The sequence below is a fragment of the Podarcis tiliguerta genome (genome assembly GCF_965153285.1).
Source record: "Podarcis tiliguerta genome assembly, chromosome: 11".
In the NCBI taxonomy this organism is placed as follows: Eukaryota; Metazoa; Chordata; class Lepidosauria; order Squamata; family Lacertidae; genus Podarcis; species Podarcis tiliguerta.
In genome coordinates, this window is record NC_139544.1 from 33520481 (window position 1) to 33546627 (window position 26147).

At 40.6% G+C, this 26147-nt stretch overlaps 1 protein-coding gene across 2 annotated transcripts in view; it reads left to right on the forward strand.

Moving 5' to 3' along the window:
* The first annotated feature begins 1345 nt into the window (after nucleotides 1-1345).
* The window catches only part of MCCC2 (methylcrotonyl-CoA carboxylase subunit 2), a 29667-nt gene continuing 4865 nt past the window's right edge, over nucleotides 1346-26147 (forward strand). The window contains exons 1-16 of one of the 2 annotated variants that reach the window (XR_014503064.1): nucleotides 1346-1656; nucleotides 6439-6505; nucleotides 7107-7191; nucleotides 9396-9497; nucleotides 9902-10029; nucleotides 11090-11202; nucleotides 14585-14698; nucleotides 16822-16886; nucleotides 17179-17278; nucleotides 19150-19245; nucleotides 19591-19663; nucleotides 20155-20231; nucleotides 21627-21693; nucleotides 22187-22343; nucleotides 22895-23009; nucleotides 23224-26118. Coding sequence is in view for 1 of the 2 variants with exons in the window: in XM_083404057.1 (XP_083260183.1) it covers nucleotides 1516-1656; nucleotides 6439-6505; nucleotides 7107-7191; nucleotides 9396-9497; nucleotides 9902-10029; nucleotides 11090-11202; nucleotides 14585-14698; nucleotides 16822-16886; nucleotides 17179-17278; nucleotides 19150-19245; nucleotides 19591-19663; nucleotides 20155-20231; nucleotides 21627-21693; nucleotides 22187-22343; nucleotides 22895-23009; nucleotides 23224-23309 (1586 nt within the window). In the remaining variant the exon portion in view is untranslated. The remainder of the gene's footprint in view (nucleotides 1657-6438; nucleotides 6506-7106; nucleotides 7192-9395; nucleotides 9498-9901; nucleotides 10030-11089; nucleotides 11203-14584; nucleotides 14699-16821; nucleotides 16887-17178; nucleotides 17279-19149; nucleotides 19246-19590; nucleotides 19664-20154; nucleotides 20232-21626; nucleotides 21694-22186; nucleotides 22344-22894; nucleotides 23010-23223; nucleotides 26119-26147) is intronic. The other variant, XM_083404057.1, reaches the window with a different exon arrangement.

Below are 26147 nucleotides of genomic sequence, written 5' to 3' on the forward strand. Positions count from 1 at the left end.
AGAAAGTAAAATCTCTCAGTGCCTCCATTTCTTCCCCTTCTATTTGCTTCTGGTGAATATTCACAATATTCTCAATATATACATAGGTTGATAATTAATAAATTTGTGCCTAGTTTATCTACCAAATGTACCTTTTTGAATGGCCCAGCATTGTTTGGAAGGTGGAACTGGCAACCTTGTACATGCATCCAAAATGCTGTATGCTTTAAGGCTGTGCTAAGCTGCATGGACATATATTAATTTTATTTAAAAAGGAAATTTGTCAAAAATCAATTTGCCCTGCTCAAAGCAATGTCTTGCTCACTTGGGTCAAATATATTGATCATTTCATTCATTATATTTATAGACCTGTTGTGTCTATTACATAATTGTATGCAAAACCTATTTCTCTCTCCATGCTTAACAGAAAGCACCAATCTAGTTTCATAGGCTACTGCTGTTTGCATTTCTTCCTTTTTATTTGAAAGTCTATATGGCATTAATTTTCCTATAGGGTAGGATGTTTTGTTCCATAACAGAACTTTTAACAGCTCTGTGATGAATAAGCATTCCAATAGGTGTAGTTTGTCCCACTACTGAATCTCTACACTTGTAATCTACAGTATTTTGTTCACTATTTCACTGCTGTGGAATGTGGATGACAGCAATTAACTCTGGCAGACTTTGAAACAGTACTGGTGAAATTTATGGAAGACACAGCTGCTGATGGGCGTAATTTCTTTATGCAAACCTCCCCACCTCTTCCTGCTATGTAATCTCCAGCTGTTTGCAACTGTACAAAACCTCCACAACCAGAGGTAGTCTACCTCTGAATACAACTTGCTGGAGCCACACAGCAAGGGGAAACCTTTTACGTTTACTACCCTTGCTTGTGAGCACCAGTGCAATGGAATCGGTTAAGAAAGGTCCTGCAGAAGGTGTTGGACTACAACTCCCATTATCTGCGAGTGCTGGCTGGGGGTTGCTATCATCTAGACCAGGGTTTCCCAAACTTGGGTCTCCAGCTGTTTTGGGGCTACAACTCCCACCATCCCTAGCTAGCAGTGGTCAGGGATGATAGCAATTGTAGTCCACAAACAGCTGGAGACCCAAGTTTGGGAAACACTGAAGGGGCCAAACTTCTCTACGCAGGACCACAAAGCTGGTGTGAACTTCTGCCACTCGCACGCCTGCTAAAAAGTCGGAAGAACGTTGCCCCCAAAAGAAGGCAGCCTTCTTTTAAAGGGACGGGAAAAAAGACACTCCTCAGGAAGACGGGAAGGGATTTGGAACAGAGGACGAGAGAGGGCCGGCTTGTCGGTTTCCACAATCCCCTCCTGTTCCCTTCGCCTGCCTCTTCCATTGGTCTGAGGTACCAGGAAGAAGCAGGCGGCGCCTGGCGAGGGGAAGGCCTCGTGCCGTCTAGGCCTCGCTCCGTCTCTCTATTGGGCGACGCGGGGGGAGTGGCCGTGAGGTTGGTCCCAGGCCCGGGAAGTTGTTCCTCCGCCGCCCGCCCTTCCTCCCCCGGCCGCCGCGATGTTACCGGGCCTGAAATGCCGCGTCTGCACGCTCTTTCGCTGCCCGCGCGCGGCCGCGGCTGCCCTCCGCCGCGCTTACCATGGGGACAAGGTGGCCACGGTGGGCTCTCAGCCCGACGTCGCCTCCCCGGTTTATCAGGTAGGCCGAGGAGGAGCAGGGGAGGAGACCCGCTTCCTTTTGGTTTTTTCCTTTTATTTTAAAGGAGGTTGAGGTAGTCCACACACGCGCGCCCCCGCGCGGAAGGGCTCTCAGGTGAGCTCGCGCGGGGTTCCTAGCTGCGCACCTTCGCTTGCTCGTACCTGACGCGGTCCTACTTTAAAAAGCTTGCCTTTTTCCACGCAGGGAAAGACGGGGCTTGTGCGCCTTTTTGGCGGCTAGAAGCCTTCTTCTCAATATGGAGAACCATATCTAGCAATTCGGAGGGTGTGTGTGTCTGTAGGTCCTAAAGGTAGTCCGCATCAGCGTGGAAGCCTTGTCCCATAGCTTCACACTTGGCATTTTCTCTCACTTGGCAGCGCAACAGCTGCCACGCCTTCTTGCCACATTAGCCTAGTTTGGCAGGGAGATAGGCAGCGGTGTAGTGGAGCAGAAGCTCATCCTTACAACTGCGAGCTATCAATAAGGTGGCTCCAAAGAGCAGCACTAAGCAGCATAATCTCTCTCCCCCACCCCCATTTTTAGAAGGCAATATGTTCTAGAGCAGTCACGTTGGGAACCCGAGAGGATGCTTCAGAGAAACTAGAATTTCAAAATGGGTGTCACATGCTCTGATCTCCTTGACCCCACCAGCAATCAAATCCCTTGATGTAAGGGAGAAGCACTCCCTTCAGGAACTTGGGTCCCAATTTGTTACCACTTTTTACACTAACATAAGCACCTTCCATGCTGACAGCTTCTAGGAGTCACAGGTGAGAGCTGAGTGCAGGGTGGCGACCAAAGGTGGACACCCTACTCCAGAGGTACTACCTCTCATCTAACACCCCATACACTCACAGCTTTGGCTGACCGGCTAAACCAGGTGGAGGTAGCTGTTGGGTCTCAAACCTTACGCGAGTTAGGGTTTCACCTGCATGCAAAAATGGGCTCTGGTGGATTGAGCGGACAAGACCAATAGTGGTTCCAAGGGTTAAGAAGCCAGATTTGCATGTGCTGTAGAGGGAAGTAAGGGACAGATGAGTCTTGTCAATGCGAGAGAAGGAAAACTCTGATTCTAAACCTCTGTTGACTTGTGGGATATGTTTGGGAGAAGAAAAGGCTAAAGCCCTGCACAAATCTGGAGTACAGTCCCTGTGACAGTTGGATGGTGCCTTGAACGCTTCCTTCTGGCAACTCCTACAGCCAAACTGGTGCCCAATATATTGCTCTACTTTCCTTTGGACCACATCAGTGAGGCCAAGAGAGCAGTCTTGTCATCTGGGCAGCCCAGGGCTTCCATACGCACTGCCCAGACTTGTGCCCCAGGGATGTCACTTAGGTGCTGCTAATGCAGCAGTTTGACTTCACCCCCGAAGGCACACTCCATTGTCTCTCAAGACAGATGGATGCCAACAAGCACCATAGGCAGCCAATGAAAATTCTTCCAAATTGGTATTATATGGCTTCGATGTGTTGAACCAAGTAAGAGTCTTGTGGCTACATTTTGCACTGACCGCAGCTTCTGGACTGCCTTCAAGGGTAATTATTGGCCTTTTGGAGCATGTTGAAGACATTTTTCCTTCGGTAGGCCAGGTTTTTATCCCAGCTGGTATCTGTGTTGGATTTGAGTGGACTTTATATATGTGGCATTGTTGTTTTAAATTGCTGTACATTCCCCCCCCCCCAATTGCTTTTATAAATGCAAATGTTTCAGCTGTTTTTGTATACGCTGTTGCTCTCTCTATATTTCTATTGTATTGTAAATCGCTTAGGATGCCACATGTGAAGTAATTCATAAATGAAATAAATAATAATAACTGTAGTCCAACATAGTAGGGTTTAGCAGCTAGTGGATCTGGCACCTAGTTGACGGAAGAGAGGAGCATGGAAGGTTTTGTGGCTGTGGCAGTGTGGCTTGCTGAAGTCCATTTGGGACTTCCATTCGCTCCTTTGTAATTAGTTGCTTGTTAGTGCTCTGCAGGATCTCATTGCGATGCTTGATTAGTTTTGGATTTTCTTTTAAAATTATTTAAAAGGAAGTTTCAAGTGAATGGCCAAGGCAAGCCACATTTATCCAGTTATGCTTAATAAACAACTATTCACGCGTATATCTCGTATAACATTCAAGGAGCAAGATGGCCCATGTTGTTAGCTGTTGAACAGGTGTAGCTATTATTTATGAAGGTCATAATATGTACACTTTGTTTCACCAGCATGTGAGGTTCCTTCCATGAGGTGCTCATACTCTGAGCAAATGTAATATGGCAAGATACTGTGCAAACTCAGAAACGGTGCAGCGGCAATCATGAGTTGCCCTTCTTGATCTTTATTGTTTGTTCATTTCTGAAGATTTAACAAGGCAGGGTGGAAGATAGTTTTCAAGGCAGGATAGATGGAAAAGTAGTTTGGTAAGACAGAAAGCGTATGTGTTAGTTCAGGAATCTAAATTCATTGATGAGGTCACAGGGACAGAACTGGCAGCAGATTCCTGTAATGCACCATTTGTTTTTCCTGTGTGTTAATAATTATACATTTAGTATTCTGCTTCTTTAGTTTTCATTGTCAAACTAAAGAGAAACTAATAATGGATTCAATTACATTTTGCTGTGGCTACATGAAGTTCATAGTTCTTTTCAGATCCCATTGTACATGATTCATTAAATACAAAGATCCAGTTTGTATATAATGCCAAACCATGGCTTATCCCTTGCATGAATCAAGCTTGGGCTTAGGCACCCTGACTCCTTTGCTGACTTTTGGTGTTGGGCACATCATAGTTTTCTGTTACACATCAACAAACTGGTTTGCATTTGCCCTTCAGATCATGGCTTCCAGTTCTCATTTGGAGAACAAGCATGTATATTGTTTCCTGCTTTGGTTATAACAGTATACCATGGCTTGCCAATTCAGATATAACAGTAGGGAATTGGCACATGCAAGGAGAGGAAGGGATCTGCGAGACTGAGGCTTCCTTAAGGGAGCTTTGGATTTGCAATTCTCAAACGGCAACCTTTGATTCCCTATAGCAAGCCATATTTGACTTGGGAGATTTCAAAAAACTGAGCAGAAAACTGACATTTTGTTTTACAAATGGGAGAAAGAACCAGAAATCCCTCTGGGCGTGTACAAGTCCTTGACTGTGGCCAAAGTAGATCTTTGAATCCAAACTACAGTGGTACCTCGGGTTACATACGCTTCAGGTTACAGACTCTGCAAACCCAGAAATAGTACCTGAACTTTGCTTCAGGATGAGAACAGAAATCGTGCTCTGGCGGCGCAGAGGCAGCAGGAGGCCCCATTAGCTAAAGTTGTGCTTCAGGTTAAGAACAGTTTCAGGTTAAGAACGGACCTCCGGAACGAATTAAGTACTTAACCCGAGGTACCACTGTATAGTGGATAAAACTGGAAGTAACTTATGAAAAAGGAGACAGGTGCTGCTATGTAGCTTCAGAGGAAATAAATAGTATAAAAAGTTTCTTATTCATCCCATTTTTATTTATCATTCTGTAAGAATATTCTAACATCAATAGAGTGATGGAATGTAAAATATAATTTAAGCATAAGTAGTTCCTTTTTAAGGCTTGGCAGGTATGAATAACTGAGGCAGAGACTAGCCCATGGTCATTGTTCAGGATGTAGGGTTTATTTTATACACTTGAACACTCCTCCCTCCACTGCTCTTCTTGTGACTAAACTGGCATTACAAGCTTTTGTTTGTAGCCCACGAAATGCCATTATTATTACTACAAAAGGGCATGTTAACTTGAATTGGCTGCATGGAAAATGCAGAATAGTGAAAACTAAATAAAATGAAACATAATATGAACATTACAAAAAAACCCTAGTGTCAATAAGCAAGTACATAATAAAAATCAATGCAACTCTACAAATAAAATTGCCTAACTCAAGAGCGTAAACCTAGTTGGGAGCGAGAATAAAGCCTAACATGGGAATAATAACAGCATATAACAGTATATACTAGATCTCAGTTCCACAAGGTAACAGGATCTTCTCCATATTTAACCTGCACACCTTTGTTGGTAGCTTCACCTCTCACTTGAGACAGTCTTTCTCCTAGCGCTCATTTGGCATGTTCTCTCACTTCCCCAGCTCTGATATGGGGAAGTAAAGATTATTTTTCCTCCTTCAAGCCCCATGTATATTTTATTCAATCTTCTCCAGCTAGCGACTCTTCCAGGCGAGCTTTTTAAGGCACCATGGTCGTCGTGGTGGAAAAAAGCAGGTGGAAATGCTCTGACTCTTGATTTTGGTCTCCCCACCATGCAGCTCTTCCAGCAAAGCTGTCAGGGCAGTTAAAGAATAAGTAGATAATATTTATGGATAAAATAAAACAAATAACAGCATATGTTCCTTAAAAAATAAATTAGAAAGCCTGGGAGAATAAAAATGTAGTTTTCTGACAACTGAAAAAATGGTTTGGCACCAGGTGAATCCCCCTCTGAGAAGACTTTCTTTTTGGTTGCTACTCAGAGGAGAGCCTTTGAAGATGGCTTTAATGCACAGTAATTGACAGTGGTATTTGGTGTGTGTGAACTTCTGAAATTCTGGGATAAATACACAAAAGAGAAACAAGTATAAAGAAAATGCGGTTAAAACAATGGATCAATTGAAATGTATTTACTAAGCCTTTAACTAGCTTTAACAACATGTTTTAGAAAAGTGGTTTATAAACATAATTGTTCAATAGTGAAGAAAAGGGGGTGGGATTTATTGTCTCTGGTTAAACATTTTCATAAGTTAACCTATTGAAACATTCTCCACCAGGAAAACTATGAACGGATGAAGGCATTAGTAACAGAACTCCAACAGCAATCTGAAAAAATCAGGTTTGGTATGTCCTGTTTTTCTCCTATTAGAGCATCGTATAATTGGAAACTGGTTGTATTTGGCGTTCAATATCAGAAGGTCGGCGGTTCAAATCCCCATGACGGGGTGAGCTCCCGTTGCTCTGTCCCTGCTCCTGCCAATCTAGGAGTTTGAAAGCACGTCAAAGTGCAAGTAGATAAATAGGTACTGCTCCAGCGTGAAGGTAAACAGCGTTTCTGTGCACTGCTCTGGTTTGCCAGAAGCAGCTTAGTCATGCTGGCCATTACCCGGAAGCTGTACACCGGCTCCCTCGGCCAATAAAGCGAGATGAGCGCCACAACCCCAGAGTCGGCCACGACTGGACCTAATGGTCAGGGGTCCCTTTACCTTTACCATGATAAAATGTCATTGCTTTAGGACTTAATAGAAAAAGACAGAAATAGTATCAGTTAACAGTTGTTTAGCATCGGTGTAATATATTACAAATACAAGTGACAGAAGTTTATGAAACTAATGCATCTTTTATTAATGTCTTTGATTATAAAATAATATTGATTATTGCTAAAGGGAGTGAGCTATTTGTTCAGCTCCATGCACAAGGAATAATAAAAGATCTTGCATGACAGGTGGTGGAGAGAAGGCACGGAAGCTTCACACATCAAGAGGAAAATTGTTACCTAGAGAAAGAATTGACAGACTCATAGATCCTGGGTGGGTACTTCCTTCTTCATTATTAATATTTTAATGTACAGGATATTTAAGTTAGCAAATTGCTTTGTTTCCAAGATTTTAACGTCATGGTAAACCATTTCAGATTATATTAGAATTTAGTCATTTGGAAAGACAAATATTGTGTACTTATGTTGTTTTGGTAGCCATCATTAAGCAGGGTCTATAAATTATGTCTGTGCTTGGTAACCAGCTGTGAAGTCAGTACTATCATGATTGTTGTTCTTGTTAGCATCTGTCGGTCTTGGGAGACAATGGAAGAGTGTGCCTTCGGGGGTAAAGTCACACCGTTGGAGGGTTACAGTGCCTGCTGCAGATAGCACAATAATATTATATGAATTTAACAACATTTAAAAGCAAGTAAACTGAGCCTGAGCTCTGGGGAAATGGAGGCACTGTGCATTGGTGGCTCCTGTGTCTGGGAGAATAGCTGTTTGTTTGTTCTGGATGGGGTTGCACTTCCTCTAAAGAAAAGTACTTGGAGTTCAGGGTTGCTCCTGGACTCATCTTTGTCTCTGGCGGCTCAAGTAGCCTCAGTGGCTAGGAGTGCCTTTTACCAGCTATTGTTGGTATGTTCACTACGTCTGTCCTTGAGCAGGGAATGAATGAATGAATGAATAGATTTTTTTGCGTAGCCGACAGGCCATAGCATCAAAGGACAAACACCAACAAAAATACATTACAAATATAGTTACCATAAAATCTTGTTACCTATTAAAACCCTAGGTAAATTAATAATCTCAGTACTTAAAACTTGACAGAAGTAATAAAATAATAATAATAAAACATAATGATAATAATCATAAGATCCTAGGTGAGGAATCCGGGTGACGACACTGGTGTCATTCAGATAACAGCTCTCAGTCTCATTGCTCTCTCGATAAATTTGGCAACCTTCTCTGTTGTCGAGCTGTTCTGGTCGGCTAGGAGTGAGAACAATTTGGCTTCACAAGAGTGGCCCGGGATGGCAGATAGGAGCGGCATAATGGTCTCGTCCCTGAGATCTTTATATAGGCTTGAGCAGGGATAATCTAGCCACAGTGATTCACGCATTGGTAACTGCAAGACTCAGTTACTGCAATCTACTCTATAGGGAGTTACCCTTCAGCCCAGTCTGGAGGATCCAGCTCAGGCATAGGCAAACTCCGGCCCTCCAGATGTTTGGGACTACAATTCCCATCATCCCTGACCACTGGTCCTGTTAGCTAGGGATGATGGGAATTGTAGTCCCAAACATCTGGAGGGCCGGAGTTTGCCTATGCCTGTTCCAGCTAGTGCAAAATGCTGCAGCTTAGAATGTTGATGCTGGCAGTCAATTGCCAGGATATGACTCCAGTGCTCAAAAACCTTGTGCTGCCTTTTCATCCATTCATACTGGACTCAGTTCAGAGTTCTTATATTAATTTACATGGCCCATAGCCACCTGGGTCCAGGATGGAGCTTTACTTGTGGCCTTGCCCCATATATACCCACTTGACAGCTTCAGTCTGCAGAACTGGCACTGTTACAGGTGCTACATAATACTCATTCTACTGTTGTAAGAAATTTATCTTAGTGTGGCAGCACCCAAACTTTGGAACTCCCTACCTATTAACACCAGGCCTGTTAACAATATGCTTATTTTAATTTTCTAAAAAATATAATGACAGAATATGGCCAGTTTTTCAGGGAGCCCTGTGAAAATTTAAAGAATGAACTTATTTCTTTCATGAGTTTTTATATGCAGGGGTAGGCAGTTTGGTGCCTCCAGATACTGTTGGACTACAACTCCCATCATCCTTGACCATTGGTTATGTTGGTTTGGGCTGATGGGATATGTAGTCCAGTAAAATCTGCATGGTACCACATTGCCTACCATTGCTATAGAATTTATGTCTCAGCTTCAGTTTTTTTTCCTAACCTGGCAAATTATTTGCTCCTCTAACAGCTTCCATGAAAATTATCTGACCCAATTCATGGTATCATAAGCAGATACCACTTTTCTGTGAGATAACTCAAAATTTGGCAAGTTATAAAACTTACTTTATATGTTGTGTGTGAATGGAAAGGTGGAATAAAAATTCCAAATAAGTAATACGTGTAATTAAAATATGTTTTTGGAGCTAATCTATGAGCTTGAAAAGTTACCTACCTAAAATGCTTCATGTGACTTATGTGCCTGAGATTTCTAAAAAATCTTTTCCCAGGTCTCCGTTCCTGGAGTTCTCCCAGTTTGCAGGTTACCAGTTGTATGGCGATGAAGAGGTACCAGCAGGTGGCATCATTACAGGCATTGGACGGGTGTCAGGGTGAGAACTGTTACTATCTGTGCTTTTTGTGGGTTGCAACTCTGGCTTTCTGACAGTTTGCAAAATGTCAGAAAGCAATCTCAAGAGATCACAATTCATAGGTCTTTTTATTTTCCAGAATTACTGTGTTACTGTGTAATAAGAGCTGTTTCTGAAGATTCATTAGCAGCATATTAGATGCAGCAATGTCACCTTCAGTTTAAGTGTAATAGATGTTTGTGTAACACTCTCTGTCATGATACAGGACTAATGGAAACCTTTTATCAGATATGATTGGCATTGGATACCTAAGTGTGTTTATTTGGATGAAAGTTTGGTGGATTTCAGTCTTGTTAGGATTAATGCTAACAATTCTCTTGCTCAACTGGGAAAGATTTAGTCGCTGAAAATCATTTGTGTTTCAGAGTGGAATGTTTGATTATTGCAAATGATGCAACTGTCAAAGGTGGAACATACTATCCAATCACTGTAAAGAAGCACCTGCGTGCTCAAGAAATCGCAATGCAGAATCATCTCCCTTGTCTATATTTAGGTAAGTTCTCTTGCAAACACTATTATTAACTGATATGTTAAGGTTGGAGGCAGGCTATATTTTTAAGAGTAGGCTGTCAATGACAATTTTTTTTTTTTTACCCTTCTAGTGGTTGGGCTGTGGAGCCATAGTGCTTTTACTCACCAAAATGTGGTTAAGGAAGCTCAGTTATGGTTTGGCTTGGTGTAAGAATTGACAAAACATCAGCTGGCAATTCTGAATAGGAAACTCTTGTTTGAAGTGGATTTGGAAATCAAGGTTTGCTCTAACAAATGTTTGGCATTATGTCTGATTTGGCAACCATAGTTATGTTCATCAAACACCATGGATGATGGGAATGAATTTCTTAAGCTGCATGCTGAAGACAGAAAACAAATGCACACTAGTAGCTTTAAACTGTAATTTGTCTGTTGTATGTCTGTTTATTTTTCTTTTATCCCACCTTTTCTCACAAGAGAGCCTGATGCAGTTAACAACTTTCATGAACACCACTCACAGTTTTTTATACCCTAATCTATAATGGGTGCAAACTAAGCTTAGACTTGGTGCTTAAATTAAGCCTCTGTGTGTGCGTCCTTCTTGGAAACGGTAAACTTTTTGTACACATTACATACTGTTTAAACAATTCAGAGCAGTACAGTGGAGCAAAGTATCGAGCACAAATATCAAATTGCAAATCAGGCTGTACGTCTCTAATGCTTCATCTAAGCATCCAAAAAGGCCAGGCTTTAAGCAACTGTTGCCCAGAGTAAAGCTGCCTGTTTTTCCGTTTTCAGGTGCTGGAGCCCACCCTGTTCTTCCCTTCGGTGGCACTTGCTTGGATAAAGGGCTGTAGACTGGAGGCAAGCACAACCCTTCATCCAAGCAATTGTCATATAAGGGTTCTGGCTTGCAGTGACAGTGGCTGATTAAGGACTTTGAACAGGGGAAGAAAGCAAATGCCTTTTCTTGCCTCAAACATCTATAATTTGTCAGTGTCCTCCTCACAGGGAATAATGGTTTCTAGTGATGTTTAGATAAATACGTTGTTTATCAATGTTCAATCTTTATTTTAACTTAGTTGACTCTGGAGGTGCAAACTTACCACGCCAGGCAGAAGTGTTTCCCGATCGTGATCATTTTGGTAGAATTTTCTATAACCAAGCACGCATGTCTTCACAAAGAATTCCACAGGTAACTATTTGAGAATAAAAGCAGGAATATAATTAAGCTGGATTGTAAAGGGAACTATATAGACAGTGACATGCATCATATGGAATTGAGAACTAAATAATTTTCAGTTACAATGGAAAATGTCGATTAAAATTCATCCTTGCTATTTAGGACACTCATGAATTTCTTTTCTCTGTTTATCACATTAGTGTTTGTCTCTTGTGTGTATTTGGAGTTGACAAGAAAACTGTCTCAGGTTTGTTTTGTTGAACCCAGACCTCTTTGCTTTTTCTTTGTTGTATTTCAAAGGTACATTTTTTTCTTCTTCTTTTATTCATGTGCTGTTGAAAACACATAGCAGTGGGTAGAATTATTTTATACAACTTGTTAAAAGAAACTATTCTGACCATATCTGATCTTATGCTTGGAAGCAGAGGCACAACAGCAGGAAGCAATTTGCTAGCACTTGACCTATATGGCTTTACCCCACTCCATCACCATTTAACTGGAAAAGCTTTGAGTGTGTACCGATGTACGTCAAAACATCAGTGGCATTCTCCTCCCCACTTCTGTACATCATTCTTTTACCTTTTGCACTGCAATCAAAATACGTACTTGCCTCTTTGAACACTGATTTACAGTAGTTGTTCACTTTGTCCTTCCTTCCATATCTTTAGGAAGACTGTCTCCTTTTTTAAAAAAAGTTCAAAAGACTTCATTTGGAACTTTTTTAGAGAGAGAGAAATCATTTTTTTCTTTTTAAAGCTGCAAAAGTTTGCTGGGAAGAAGGGTGATGATGGATTCATGATACCACAGGTCCCAGCCAGTTATTACTATTACTATGTTTCTGCAAGCTGGTCAATTGGGTTTTCCTTGTATTTGAGCCTGGAAAGAGAAAGGTTTGTCTGACCGCAAGATGACAAGCCTTCTTAAGAGTGCAGTGACCCCCCGAATAGCTCTGTGTGTTTTGGATTCCCTCTTTCACTGCTCTCCCACTGCCAAGTGGCTGTCTGTCTTAATTCTTTCAAAGTGGGAATCTAATAAACTAGAGGATGTTTTCCCCAGTGTAAATTTAATATTATGTAAATCCGTGAGTAAATAGATGCCCCTTACACATTTAGGGGCTTTGTGTTTTTCTTGGACAATTGATAAAAAGATTTGTCTGACCCACTGGGATAACAGGCAAACCTTTATAAATAGATAGATAGATAGATAGATAGATAGATAGACAGACAGACAGACAGATAGATAGATAGATAGATAAATTGGATTCTCTCTTTTTTAAATATGACAACCCTACCCACCAGGATAACAGCTATCAGGTTATACATTAAAATAAATGATTTTTATTAATTCATACAAATTACTTACATGTCTAGCATAGAATATCCTGGAGACAGCACAAAAGTTATTTTATCCATCACAGACGGTCATTCCCAGGAAAGAATACAGTTCAACCGTACTGTTCAGCATATCATATCTACAAAGATGCTTGGGAGAGTTTGTATTTGAAGACCAGTTTAATTTGTATATTGAATAAATGAGCACCATATTGCACAACATTTGTCCAGTTTTTCTGTTCCTTTTATCACTAGGTTATGAGTTATTTTCTCAGTGATAGCCAGTCACCATACATGTTTATACCTTAAGTCCAGGATAGTCCCTGTAAGGCCTTCCAGGTTTGACCTATAGATAACCAAGTGGCCACTAAAAGAATAGTTAGTAAATCTTTAGTCTTTGTAGCAACATTCAAGGCCTCAAAAGAGGGATAGTAAACACAATTGGGGCGTAAAGTCCATGGCTGCCTGAATTACGTTGGATACTTCTGAGTCCCCCAAATACCTGTATTACCAGGCAACCCTGCTGTGATAATAAGTCTCCTTACTATCACATCACCACCAGCATCATGGTCGGACTGTAGGTGATATATGGGTATCCACTACCACCTGCATATCACTTTTAAAGTATTTTATAATATGTGCAGAAGCAGATTTTGCTGAGACCAAGGCCCATCACATCTGTTTCCCAAACCATTTTTCAAACCAATCTAGGCCCTCATTTGGTTGTTGATTATCATGTTATATATAAGAAATGAGGCCTTGACAGCCACAAGAAAATAATTTCATCAAACCATGTCATAGTCCTAGAGGCATGTAGTTTAATGATTGGGTTTCAGATAATATCACAAAATCGATGTAATTGCAGCCCCCACCCTCCAGCTCTGTTACCTATATCTAACCTAAGTTGTTCTTGTGGAATTAGATTTCAGGTTTGAAAGAAATATAATCCTGCCTTTTTCTCAAACTAAGAAAAAAAAAATCCCTCATAAACGTCTTAATGATTTGAATAGTTGCCTGTAACACTTTCTCCTGTGCCTTCAGTGTTCATAATGGACATAAAGGGGGCCTTTTCAGTCAATGATGATGCCTAATTTACCCTCGATTTTGCATAGTGCATTTCCTTTCAATAAATGCCCACTGAGACAGCAAGGGCAGAAGGTTATATCCTTTCATTTCTCTTGCTTGCTTTCTCAAGCTCTTTCTATGCTTTTATGGTAATACTAATTTGGTGGAAATGTCATGCTTTGCGCTTCCTATCTGAGTGTACCAGTTGGGACAATATTCCTCTCTTACATTGCAGGAATGAATCTTTAAAGAAAGAGTGACTCTGGGAAGGGTTAATATTACTGTTCTATAAAACGCTGCCTGGAAAGACCCCTTGGAGGGGAGTGTTGGACACCACTTGCCAAAGTTGCTTTCTCTGCATGCTGGGCAGTTGGAGCTGGAGGGCAGAGGCTGGTCTTTGTGCCTACAAGCACTTGAAGCTCCATCTGTCCAACAGGTGTAGAGTAAAAGAGAGAGATCTGGCTCCACCCATTATCTACTGTGGCCCCCAAATGGGTTTTATATGACCTTCCATATAAAAAAGGTTTTCCAGTCTGGTTTGGAAAGAAACAGATGAATAATATTTTTTTCTGCAATACAGGAGATTGTGCTGATCACTTTTAAATGTTCAGAGGCAGCAAGACAGCATTCAGAGTGCAGCAGTGGTCCCTGCCACGCTCATGCTGCAGTGGTCCCTTTCAGTCCAAAGAACTATGGGGAGCTGTAGCAGCCAAGAAAGGCTCATTGGTGCACGCTGTTGATGCATTCCAGACTTTAAAGTGACATGCTCCTCCTTTGCACCTGGTAACCTTACACAGCAGCTTGCATAATTTATAGATCCAATTGACAGAACTAAAAGAATGATTCCTCTTCTGATCAGCTTACAAACTTAGGCTAGATGTAAACAAATATGAGCCAGTTGCCGCACGTTAGGTTGCAAGACTACAAGGAAATGAAGTTGCCCGTAGGTGAGCATATTTTTTTTCTGTTGAATGCTGTGTTTCTGTTTGTTTTCTCAGATAGCCGTGGTTATGGGTTCATGTACAGCAGGAGGAGCCTATGTCCCTGCAATGGCTGATGAAAGTATAATAGTTGGCAAGCAAGGGACTATTTTTTTGGGAGGTCCTCCATTGGTGAGTGCATGGTTCTGAATGGATTTTGTAGGATTTTATGCTTTTGTTATAACATATAACTGTGTCACAGGCTTCTATGAAGAAATGGGGTCACACCAAAACCAGTATCTGCCCTAGCTGTATCCCAGATAGTTGAGGAAAATGTCTGAGATAATATGTGTTCTATCATCCAGCTACTTTCCTTCCTGTATCCTCTTCAATGTGATGTAAACTATTATTTCCTTAACTATATCCAATTCTGCTTTTTAATTCTAAACATCCATTTTCCAATATTTCGTCAGTCCTTAATTAAAAACATAGCTAACACATTAAAGGGGAAACGTGATACGGAACTTTTAGAAGTTTGGAAATTTGTAGCTGTTGAAATATATTTCAATAAAAAGTGGTAGCCACTGCCTAGATTTCTTTTACATACCAAGATGATGCGGTGTCAAAGCTGAAACATGCACATTTCATTGCTTAGCTTGCAGGGATAATGGCTTCAGCGTGGGAAGTGTTTTCCTGGGTCAGGAATAGTGTTCTGGTACAAAAGTAATCAGCAGAAGCAGACACAGAAAATCAATAGGTACCTTTGGATGACGAAACTCTGCCATTTAGCCCTAATTAATTTGTTACTTAATTTCCTGCTTGAATTTTCGGCACTAATTATATCACTTTAGAAAAATGGAACAGACTCAGAGCTTATTGATTAGTTTTAAGTGTAAAATCTTTTTTTTTAAACAAATGTTGTTGTTTTTAAAGGTAGCTTTGAGGTTGAATGGAAATGGAGATTTGAGGCAGGCAGGCTCTGCTTAGCATCAGATAATATTAAAATTAGGTTTTGGGGAAATGATTCTATATTTTTCTTCAAGGGTTGGCCACTCCTAGCTGCAGCACACAATCCTCACTCTTGTGCTGGATCCAGCACAAAATCCCTCACTTTTACATTTTATTTTTTTCATGCCCCATGACCCACTCCTTCAGCTACACCTCCCACAGTCATTAAAAAAGTCTCCAGCTCCCTTAAACAACTCTGCTGTTTCTCCTTGCTTCCCCTTATGCCTGGAGCTCTCTCCCATGCAACACTGCCTCTCCCCCATTTTCTGTGTCTTCTTTGGCACACTCAGTCTTCTCTCCTGATGTTCTTGTTGTTTAGTTGTTTAGTCGTGTCCGACTCTTCGTGACCCCATGGACCAGAGCACGCCACGCACTCCTGTCTTCCACTGCCTCCCGCAGTTTGGTCAAACTCATGCTGGTAGCTTGGAGAACACTGTCCAACCATCTCGTCCTCTGTCGTCCCTTTCTCCTTGTGCCCTCCATCTTTCCCAACATCAGGGTCTTTTCCAGGGAGTCTTCTCTTCTCATGAGGTGGCCAAAGTATTGGAGCCTCAGCTTCAGGATCTGTCTTTCCAGTGAGCACTCAGGGCTGATTTCCTTAAGAATGGATAGGTTTGATCAGCATTCTTTATTGTCCAGCTCTCACTTCCATACATCACTACTGGGAAAACCATAGCTTTAACTATACCGACCTTTGTCTCCTGATAGGATCACCCTTAAATCTGTTCCGGAACTGAACACATGTTCTTCCAATTTTACTGTTTAACTTTGGATAAGATCCTGGAAGTCTTTATAAAGTGACATACATATTAATAGTGCTTCTTAAATAATCATAACAATGATTTTATGTTACTTGGTTATATTTTTATGGCATTTAATACTCTACTCAATCAGCTATGTCCACTGGGCATAGTCCAAAGTGCTCCATCCCGTCTTCCCTTTCCAGCTTGAGTTCCCTCTCTTTTCTTTCCAGCATTAGCATTATGTAGCAGTATGTCTGAACCAAGGTTAACACAAACCAACTGTGTAGACCAGTGTTTATTACTAGGTTCAAACCTTGGTTTATATGGGCCAAAGTAGTGAACTTAAGAGATTCTTGGATGAGAGTTGGGGGAAGTAACAGGCAGGGTCCAAAGCCTGAAAATTTGAAAGATTATTGTAGTTAACTTTTAAAAAAACACATAATTGCATTGCTGCTTATCTTTGGAAGCTATTTTGGAAGCCTTTTCAGCTATGGGCTAAAATTGCTTTAAATATATAAATAATTCTATGAATTTCTGTGCTGAGACTTCGTTTTTGTATTTTAGGTTAAAGCAGCAACAGGGGAGGAGGTATCAGCAGAGGATCTTGGTGGTGCTGATCTTCACTGCCGGTAAAACAAAACACTCTCCTCCACCTTCAGTACATTTTAATGGAACGTGCCATAAATTATGTTGCTTTGAACTGTTGTTGCATTCACCTTGCTTTAAATAATGATGGGCTCTTCTGCTATCAATGGATATTACCGCTAAATGCTTGCCCTTTATTTCTCAAGTTCCCTTTGTGTTTGGGTTCTATCGCATGTCATTCCCTGCCCCGCTCCCAAAAATATTTCACCATTGAATAGTAAATAAAAATATATTGCTTAATAACATGCCATGGTCTTGTATTTTAAATCTGTGCAGAAAATCTGGTGTAACTGATCACTATGCTTTGGATGATAACCATGCACTCCATTTAGCAAGGAAAGTGGTGAGAAGTTTGAATTACCAGAAGAAAGTAGATGTGAGTATGTTTTGTTCAGTTTCCTTGGAAGCGATGTATGAAATAGAATACCTAGAATGTGGCTTCGGTAGCAGTGCTGTGCATTTAAAGTTTCTATTTGCACTGTGGCCTGTTGCAAACATAAGACAGCTGGTTTCTTAATCATGGTTAGATTGAGAGTGCAAGCTCATGTGTTCCCTCCCTTCTCCCAATTGGATTCTACCCATCCTCCCTTATTAACACTATCCCTGGAGCAGTGTGTTATCAGTACGGTCACTAGCCAGGTTTACGCTAGGCCAGATTTTGACATAAGGGGTGGTATTCAATGAAGTGATACTTAGTAGAGCTATTGAAATTAATGCACATGAAAAAGTGAAGTCCATTAATTTTAATAGGTCTACTCCGAGTGAACTTCAACCATGGCTTTTATGTAGGTACAGATATATCATTCAATGCACCAAAGTTAATGGGGAGTTCATATGGGGGGAGCGGGTGAGGGATGAAGTAAGCAGGTCTGTCCTTGTCTGATGATGTATTAAACTTAGTTCAGAAAGTGAAGAGTTATGCCTGCGCTGGCCCTGACTAGATATTAGACTATTACCTTTTCAGACCTACAATTTAACTTGTAGTGGGACTTAGGATAGCATACACCATCCATCCTATCCTCCTGTCGCACACAAATTCATCTAACCTTCCTATTCCAGGGTTATGTGTGATTGTCATGAAACCACAGGTGTTCCTGAACTCAGATTGTGGTGCTCAGTGTGAGTTTAGGAGCATGGTAGTATCACCTACTTGAGCAGGGTTGAAGCTGAAAACACCTGCAAGAAAAAGCCTTCTTTGGTCTCAGGGAGAGAGAGTTGGGAGGAGAGCCCTGCTGTGCCCTCCCCTGTCTGTCCTCCCCCTCCTCCAGGGGTGACCCATTGGGCTTTAAGGCTAATTTCTGCAAAGGCCAGCTGCTAGGTCTCAGCACAGTCCAGTGTGCCTCTTTTGCCCCCTAGCGGCTCAGACTGAGGAGAGCCAGTGTGGTGTACTGGTTAAGAGCGGTTGACTTGTAATCTGGTGAACTGGGTTTGCGTCTCCACTCCTCCACATGCAGCTGCTGGGTGACCTTGGGCTAGTCACACTTCTCTGAAGTCTCTCAGCCCCACTCACCTCACAGTTTGTTGTGGGGAAAGAAGGGAAAGGAGAATGTTAGCGGCTTTGAGACTCCTTGGGGTAGTGATAAAGCGGGATATCAAATCCAAACTCCTCCTCCTCCTCCTCCTCCTCCTCCTCTTCTTCTTCTTCACAGCAAGACTTGTGCAAAAATAGGGTGCCAGGTACTATATATGATACCCCATTCCCAGTCCCTTAACCAGGGTTCAATTTTCTTTCTATCTTTTATTTAATTTGATTTCTTACCCACCTTTTCCTATATCCAATGCCCTTTTAAAATGTATTGGGGAAGGGGGATTATTGGGGTTTTTTTGTTTTCATTTTTATTATGTATTTAATGTTTTTATATTGTGATTTTATGTTGTAACCACCCTTAGACCTCCGGGTGTAGGGTGGTATACTAATTTAATAAATAATAGGGTCCCAAGGTGAGTTACAATGATAAAATATATAATTACAAAACAAATAAACAAATTTTAGGTCAGACGTGAGCCGTGAAGCTGTTTTGGAAATGTGTAAATTACTGCTGGACTTTAGGAAGAACTGCGAGGAAGAGAGAAAAGTTCTAAGAATCCAGAATAAGTTTAACTGTCATGCTGAATGAATTGTTACTCAGATGCAAACACTTGAGCCTGAGTTGGTTATAGAGAGAGAGACTCTGGAAGCCTGTGGGAAAATATTGATGAATGTTTTGATTAATTTGTGTGTGTGTTTTGTACTTTAAATTATTGCAGGTGACAATAGAACCATCGGAAGAACCTTTGTTTCCTGCTGATGAACTTTATGGGATAGTTGGAGAGCAGCTTAAAAGAAATTTTGATGTTAGAGAGGTATAAATACAAAATATTGCTGCCATGATTGTCTATTTTGTATTGTTTTAAATGTATCTGCTGCTTAATTGTTTTTTGTTTACTATTTTTATTGTACATCACCTTGAGACAATTGTGAAGAAGGTGACTGATGACAGTGATGATAACAACTACTTTCTATAATAATCGGGCTTTCAATTTCAAACACGTTCAGCCTAGTGTGTTCCTTCAGCTGGTGGTAATGAAGCCCAGTTACTTGGAATTTAATATCAATCTAATAGAAAAGAGAATGTGATCTTAAAAATATTATCTGTTGTAACGAAGAATGAACTAATAATGTGTGTCTTGTTTGTTTTTCTACTTAAGGTCATTGCTAGACTTGTGGATGGAAGTAAATTCGATGAATTTAAAGCCTTATACGGGGATACCTTAATCACAGGTATTATTTTTAAGTGATTAGAAATCAAATTTCCTGCTACACACTTCAGAAAGTAGTTTATTTGTTTGCTATGGACTTGGACGCTTCTTATGATATCAGAACCAAATTTGCATAATGGTTCATGAGATCAGTGGGCAGGTGCCATTTTGAATCAAGATGGTGAAGTGAACCTTTCAAAACTGCACCTCTTTTCCCCACTTACTTCAAAACTGAACTGATTTTTTGTTTTTTATTTACAATTCCTGAGGAACGCCAGGTATGAAGCTGCTACTATTTAATATGTTGGAATGTGGGTATGTTTGCATTTTAAAAATACTTCGTAAGAGCTTGCGGAAAATTAACAGTTAATATAATTTATATGGAAGAATTGTGGCTGCAGGCCTAAAACTCTTATTCTTAGAATACTGATTTCATTCAAAAGGTGTTGAAATGTTTTATGCTTTCATTGTGAGACACGTGCAATTTTCTCTTATTCTCATTTCCCCCTCTAGGATTTGCTCGGATATTTGGTTATCCGGTAGGAATAATTGGAAACAATGGTGTCCTTTTTTCAGAATCTGCAAAGAAGGCAAGTATAACCTACGTTATTGAAGCTCTGCCTTCCAGATTTTCATTATTGCTGAGAACAAAGCAAACACCATAGACTACATTCATAGCTGGTAATTAATTACCTTTTTGGTGGTTGCTTATGACTATAAGAAGCATAACCAAGTCTAAAAAATAAAATAATTTCATGTTTACATTTTCTTACATTTTCTGGCAGGGATGGGGAATCTGTAGCCGTCCAGATGTTGCTGGACCGGAACTCCAATTATCCTGTTTTATGTTGGCTGGGGAATTGTAGTCCGGGACATCTTCATGGCCACAGACTCCCCATCCCTGTTTTAAGGGAGTATAATTACTCTTGCTGATTTTAGTTGTAAATACAGTGGTACCTCAGGTTAAGTACTTAATTCATTCCGGAGGTCTGTACTTAACCTGAAACTGTTCTTAACTTGAAGCACCACTTTAGCTAATGGGGCCTCCTGCTCCTACCGCGCCGCCGGAGCACGATTTTTGTTCTCATCCTGAAGCAAAGTTCTTAACCTAAAGCACTAATTCTGGGTTAGCAGAGTGTGTAACCTGAAGCATATGTAACCTGAAGCGTATGTAACCCAAGGTACCACTGTATGCCCAACAGGAAGAAACACTTACAAGACATTCTGTCATAGTTTTATTATCTAATAGTGTGTGTATGTAATAATACTGACTTACATTTCAGTGTTGTTGTAAGGGTTACAACTAGGTAGTGCACGTGAAACACTTCGAACATTTGTACAGATGCTAAGTATTATTATTAACAAAGTTACGAAAGCTTTTTCTCAAGACCTGCCACGCTGCAATATTTTTTTAGTCTAACCTGCTATTTTGTCACTCTTAATGGCAGTGATCTAACGTACTATTTCTAGCATTCAGTACCATAGCAAACTTGTTTCCTCGGTTATTACCACCTACCATTTATCACATCCTTATGTGTTGAAACTTGCTTCAAATCTATTTTAGCAGTTATTGGGGAATGAGTAACTTCTTCATGAATCAGCTGTTTACGAAGATAAGTAACACTAATTGGGAAAAGTTGTTTGATTCTGAAGCAATTTGAGAGTATTACTACAGTTAGAAAAAATAACAGACAAGCTGATGCTCAGGTATAGGGTCATTTCCAACGGAGGGAATTGGGAAAGTGCAATTATGTGTTTGAATGTTTGTTTTTTTAATTAGATAAGCACTATATTTCATGTAAAAGATTGTGATTTTGTTATATACATACATACACATATATATTTATAGCAACTTGATAAAACATTGTCATAGAAGCACCTATTGGTTTTAACAATAGATGGGAGTGAAGATAAGCTCTTCAACAATTAATTGCCAGTAGGTCCCTTTACCTTTTAGATAAACTATCTTTTTACTGTCTTTACAGGGCACCCATTTTATTCAGCTTTGTTGTCAGAGAAATATTCCCATTGTATTTCTGCAAAACATCACAGGTCTGTGACTCATTATGATTTATGTAGCTGAATTTCAGGGGAAATAAATTATTTGGAGCTGCAGATTCATTGCATAGCCCTCAGGCAACTAAATACGTAGTAGTAATAAATATATTCCTATCCATTATTTATAACCTTTATTTGTTTTTTGAGGAGGGCTATAGAGCTGACATTAAGTAAAGTATTATTAAAGTGTCTTAAAATCTAAGCAGTATATAATGACTGAAATTAAGAACAAGAAACCCTGTCCTGAAGGTGTACAATCAGCAATGACTGTTATCTTAAAGTAAGAATAGATTAATAGCTTTATGAAAACCAACTTCGTAAAGCAGCCAGGAAGCTATTTATGTTGTGTTTTAGTTGGGGTGGGCCCAGTAAAGGTGTCACCTTACTGTTGCTTTTTGATTCTGTCCCCACCCTCTCTGTAATGGACCAGTAAGATTACTTTGCAAAATTGGTTGACGTTGATCTTGCTGCTTTTATAATTCACTAGGTTTCATGGTTGGTAAGGATTATGAAGCTGGTGGAATAGCAAAAGATGGAGCCAAGATGGTAACTGCTGTAGCATGTGCCAATGTGCCTAAAATAACAGTACTAATTGGAGGTTCCTATGGTGCTGGAAATTATGGGATGTGTGGAAGAGCATATAGGTAAGTATGTGCCTAGAATTAGTTAACTGTTAAATGCAGTTTGTGGCTCAGGCAGACTATGCTACCTGTGTTTCTTCACCTTACACAGGTGAATTAGTGAATGTATACATTTGTATCTCCTACTCATTGTATTAGATCCCTTGGTTGTTCCAGTTACACGGTGCTCATGTCACTTTGTATGTGTAATGTTGCAGTATCCTGGCACAGAAACTAAAATACCCCTTCTTTATAGCTAGAAAAACTTGATGAAAATTTTGATGCTCACCGCAGGTATCAATAGCTTAGAGTTTATGGATAATTAAGAGGTATAACAACTCTGCTAAATGAATTAAATAAATGGCACGGTTAAGGAAAATTGTGGATCTTTGCAGCTTTCATATTATGCAAATCACAGTGACAGTAAGGAAGTTTCGGCACATGATGGAGCAGGTCTTTGAAACTCTTTCTCTCCCTATGCCCCTCAAACATAAAATTAGAATAATTCTGGAGTAGGGAATTTGGGAAAAAAGCAGGAGATTTGTGCCCTGTGTTAGTTTGTTATATCTTTTCAGTCCCAGATTCCTTTTTATGTGGCCAAATGCTCGGATCTCAGTTATGGGAGGAGAGCAAGCTGCAATGGTTTTGGCTACAATAGCCAAGGACCGAAAAGCAAGGGAAGGGAAGCAGGTAAGTGTTTTCTGTTATTGATTTGGGTAAGAATACAGGCATAAATCTGGGAATGGGGCAGGGAAAGAGATGTGAGAGTGAAGCTTTCTGGTTCTGGTTCTTGTCATCCTAACCTATGGTCTTATGCAACCAGTGTGCAATGTCACTTCTTAATACATAAAAGTGTAGCTCTTGCAGACTAAAATCCCACTTTCTTTCCATATCAATCCACTAGCTAACTGAAGAGGAGGAAAAAACTCTCAAAGAGCCAATCATCCGGAGGTTTGAAGAGGAAGGCAGTCCTTACTACTCTAGTGCACGGTAACATATAGATTATAGTTTAACATGCTACGGTGTTTTGCTTCCCGCCCCGGCCACCACAACCCATGGTGGTGGTTAAGATAAAGCTTACGCTGCAAAGATGTTGGATTGTCACAAGGGTCAGATTGGTAATGCATTACTCTTCCATTAGCAGAACAGAGACTTGATTGGATCAGGCCCTTTATTACAAACTATTTATTAAACATTGTGCAAAGTGTTCAGTCCTGTGCACCCACAAAATCGGTAAATAATCAACACTCCGAATTAACAGATGAAATACTGAGGTTCAAATATAATAACTCTAGTTAAGGGTATTCCACGTACCTGAGGGCACTGGCGGAGGAAGAGTGCAGGGGGATCGCAGCGCCCCCAGCAGCATGTCCTGGTGGGGTGCCATTGTGGCTGACCCCACTGCCCGCGCTGGGCGCCACGCCTCCAGGATGTGCGCCAGCCCCACCCAGCCCCTGCCTGCTCCTCCACTGCCTGAGGGGGATGTGAAGTCTGATAACCAAGGATCAAGCTCAGTACTCTTATTTACTAGCCGAAAGTGGCTTTTCATGATCTGCTAGAGATAAATTTACATGGATCATTTTGTTTTTTACTAGGCATGAGGGCAGCCAGCAACTCTCTTAAAATTACTAAAGCAGAGTGTATGTTTATTATGTTATTTAAAAGTTTTTATTTAGTAATAGTAGCAAGCCACATCTTTCTTGTGATAATTCAAGAAACGCATTTGAAGAATGCTAGAGCTTTTATCTTCCAAAAAGCAAATGAAACTGTTTACCACAGAGGATATATTTTACTTGCATTTGAATTACCACCTTGTAAATCTGATCAGTCAGATTTATTAAAAGGTGTTAATAAGTGTGAGTTTAAACAAAAAACTTCACTGTCTATTATTCATTGTCCTACTGCCAACACCAAACAATTGCAACAACCTGGGGCAATCTTTTTTCTTGAGAGTTGACATAGCAGGCTGTGTTGCATGTTGTCGCTAAGCCATTGTTTAGCATTATGAGAACAAACTGCAATGAGCCTTGCAGGGCTTGCTTGCTCCCATCTTCCCCTCTCCTGATCCCAAAGAACTGCAAAGAGGTTAAGCTCACAGCTTGCCATGTTGTCTGAACCCAGACAAACTGTGACTAGTGTTAAATATACCTGGTTGCCATAAACCAGCTTATTCAAACCACAGTCAACATTGACTGTAGTTTTGCAGGCTAAAGCACAGTTACACTAAAGCAGTAATTTCCTATCTATTGGCCATTCCAGAGGAAGAAAAGAGCTTGCAACCCTGAGGTTCAATACAATTTGTTCTCAGAATGCTAAACCATGGTTTTAGCATTAACATCCAAATGCATCCAGCGTTTGTGAATTACTCAGTTCTCACAGACTTATCTATATAGTAGTAGCCTATCTTGTACTCCTTGCTGTCAACTGGAAATTCATGGTCTTTGATATAGATTGGCCTTAGCAATAAATACGAATCTGGGTGATTCATCTCAGTTGCAAAAATACGTGTGGTTAAACCGCTTGAGGACCTGGCTTTGTCTAGCTGTCACAAAATTTCATATGTCTCCCCAGGCCAGAAGGGACAAATAAATACATGTATTTTCATCTTTTATTATTGGATTATACTGCAGTCAAGAAAACTTCTCATTGAACTAATTAACATTAAACAAATTATCATCAGACTGTATGTGCTTAAACCAAATCCTTAATTTGGAGGTATTTTCCCCCTCTCTGTGTTCTCTTCTTGGATATAATTGCTGGAGGCCCTTTATAATTTTTATATGTGTTAAAGGCCTGAAAAATAATTGGATTTTTAAGCATGCAGTATGTGCCTAGTTGTGATACAAGAAACATCTGCCTTTCAGCGGATGATCTTGTAAGCAGTCAATTAGTTATTGGTTGTACAAAGGTTATTTTAACTTTAGGCTTTTAAACTTGTCACTAATAAGGAATGTTCAGTAATTGTGATGAAAAGGCTAAAAAATTAGAGGCATTCCATCATTCTTTGCTTCTAAATTTGAGATCTTCATGAGAGAACATTTCAGACATGTTTGGTCTGCCTCTACCTATGTGGTGCTTGACCTTTTCAGTAATAAAGTATCTCTGATGTTCTTCAGATCCGTCATTAAATTGCTGCATTGCTAAAGTGCTTGGAAAAATAGGATCTACTAAGAACATTTCATAAGCAACCTCATTGAAAGGAATAGGACTTACACAAGGGCACAACTGTGATTGCATAGAATTTCCTGATAGTTTGTATCCACTGATATAATTGGGCATTCTAGATTCCCTTTTCCAATTCAGCTTCTTGAACTTTGTTGAAGGTACCTCTAATGATCCCCTGCTTGTCATAAGCAGTGTTGTAGGTGGTAAAAAGTAAAGGACCCCTGGACGGTTAAGTCCAGTCAAAGGCGACTATGGGGTGCGGCGCTCATCTCACTTTTCAGGCCGAGGGAGCCAGTGTTTGTCCACAGACAGCTTTCCGGGTCATGTGGCCAGCATGACTAAACCGCTATTGGCGCAACGGAACACCGTGACGGAAACCATAGCGCACGGAAACGCTGTTTACCTTCCCGCCGCAGCGGTACCTATTTATCTACTTGCACTGGTATGCTTTCAAATTGCTAAGTTGGCAGAAGCTGGGACAGAGCAACGAGAACTCGCCCATCGCATGGATTCTAACTGCTCACCTTCTGACCAGCAAGCTCAAGAGGCTTGGTGGCTTAGACCGCAGCACCACCCGCATGCAATAATTGGTAGCAAGAGCTCCAAAAGCTTGTTTTGTGCACACAAATTATATGTACAGTACTTCATACCCTAAGCATTGAA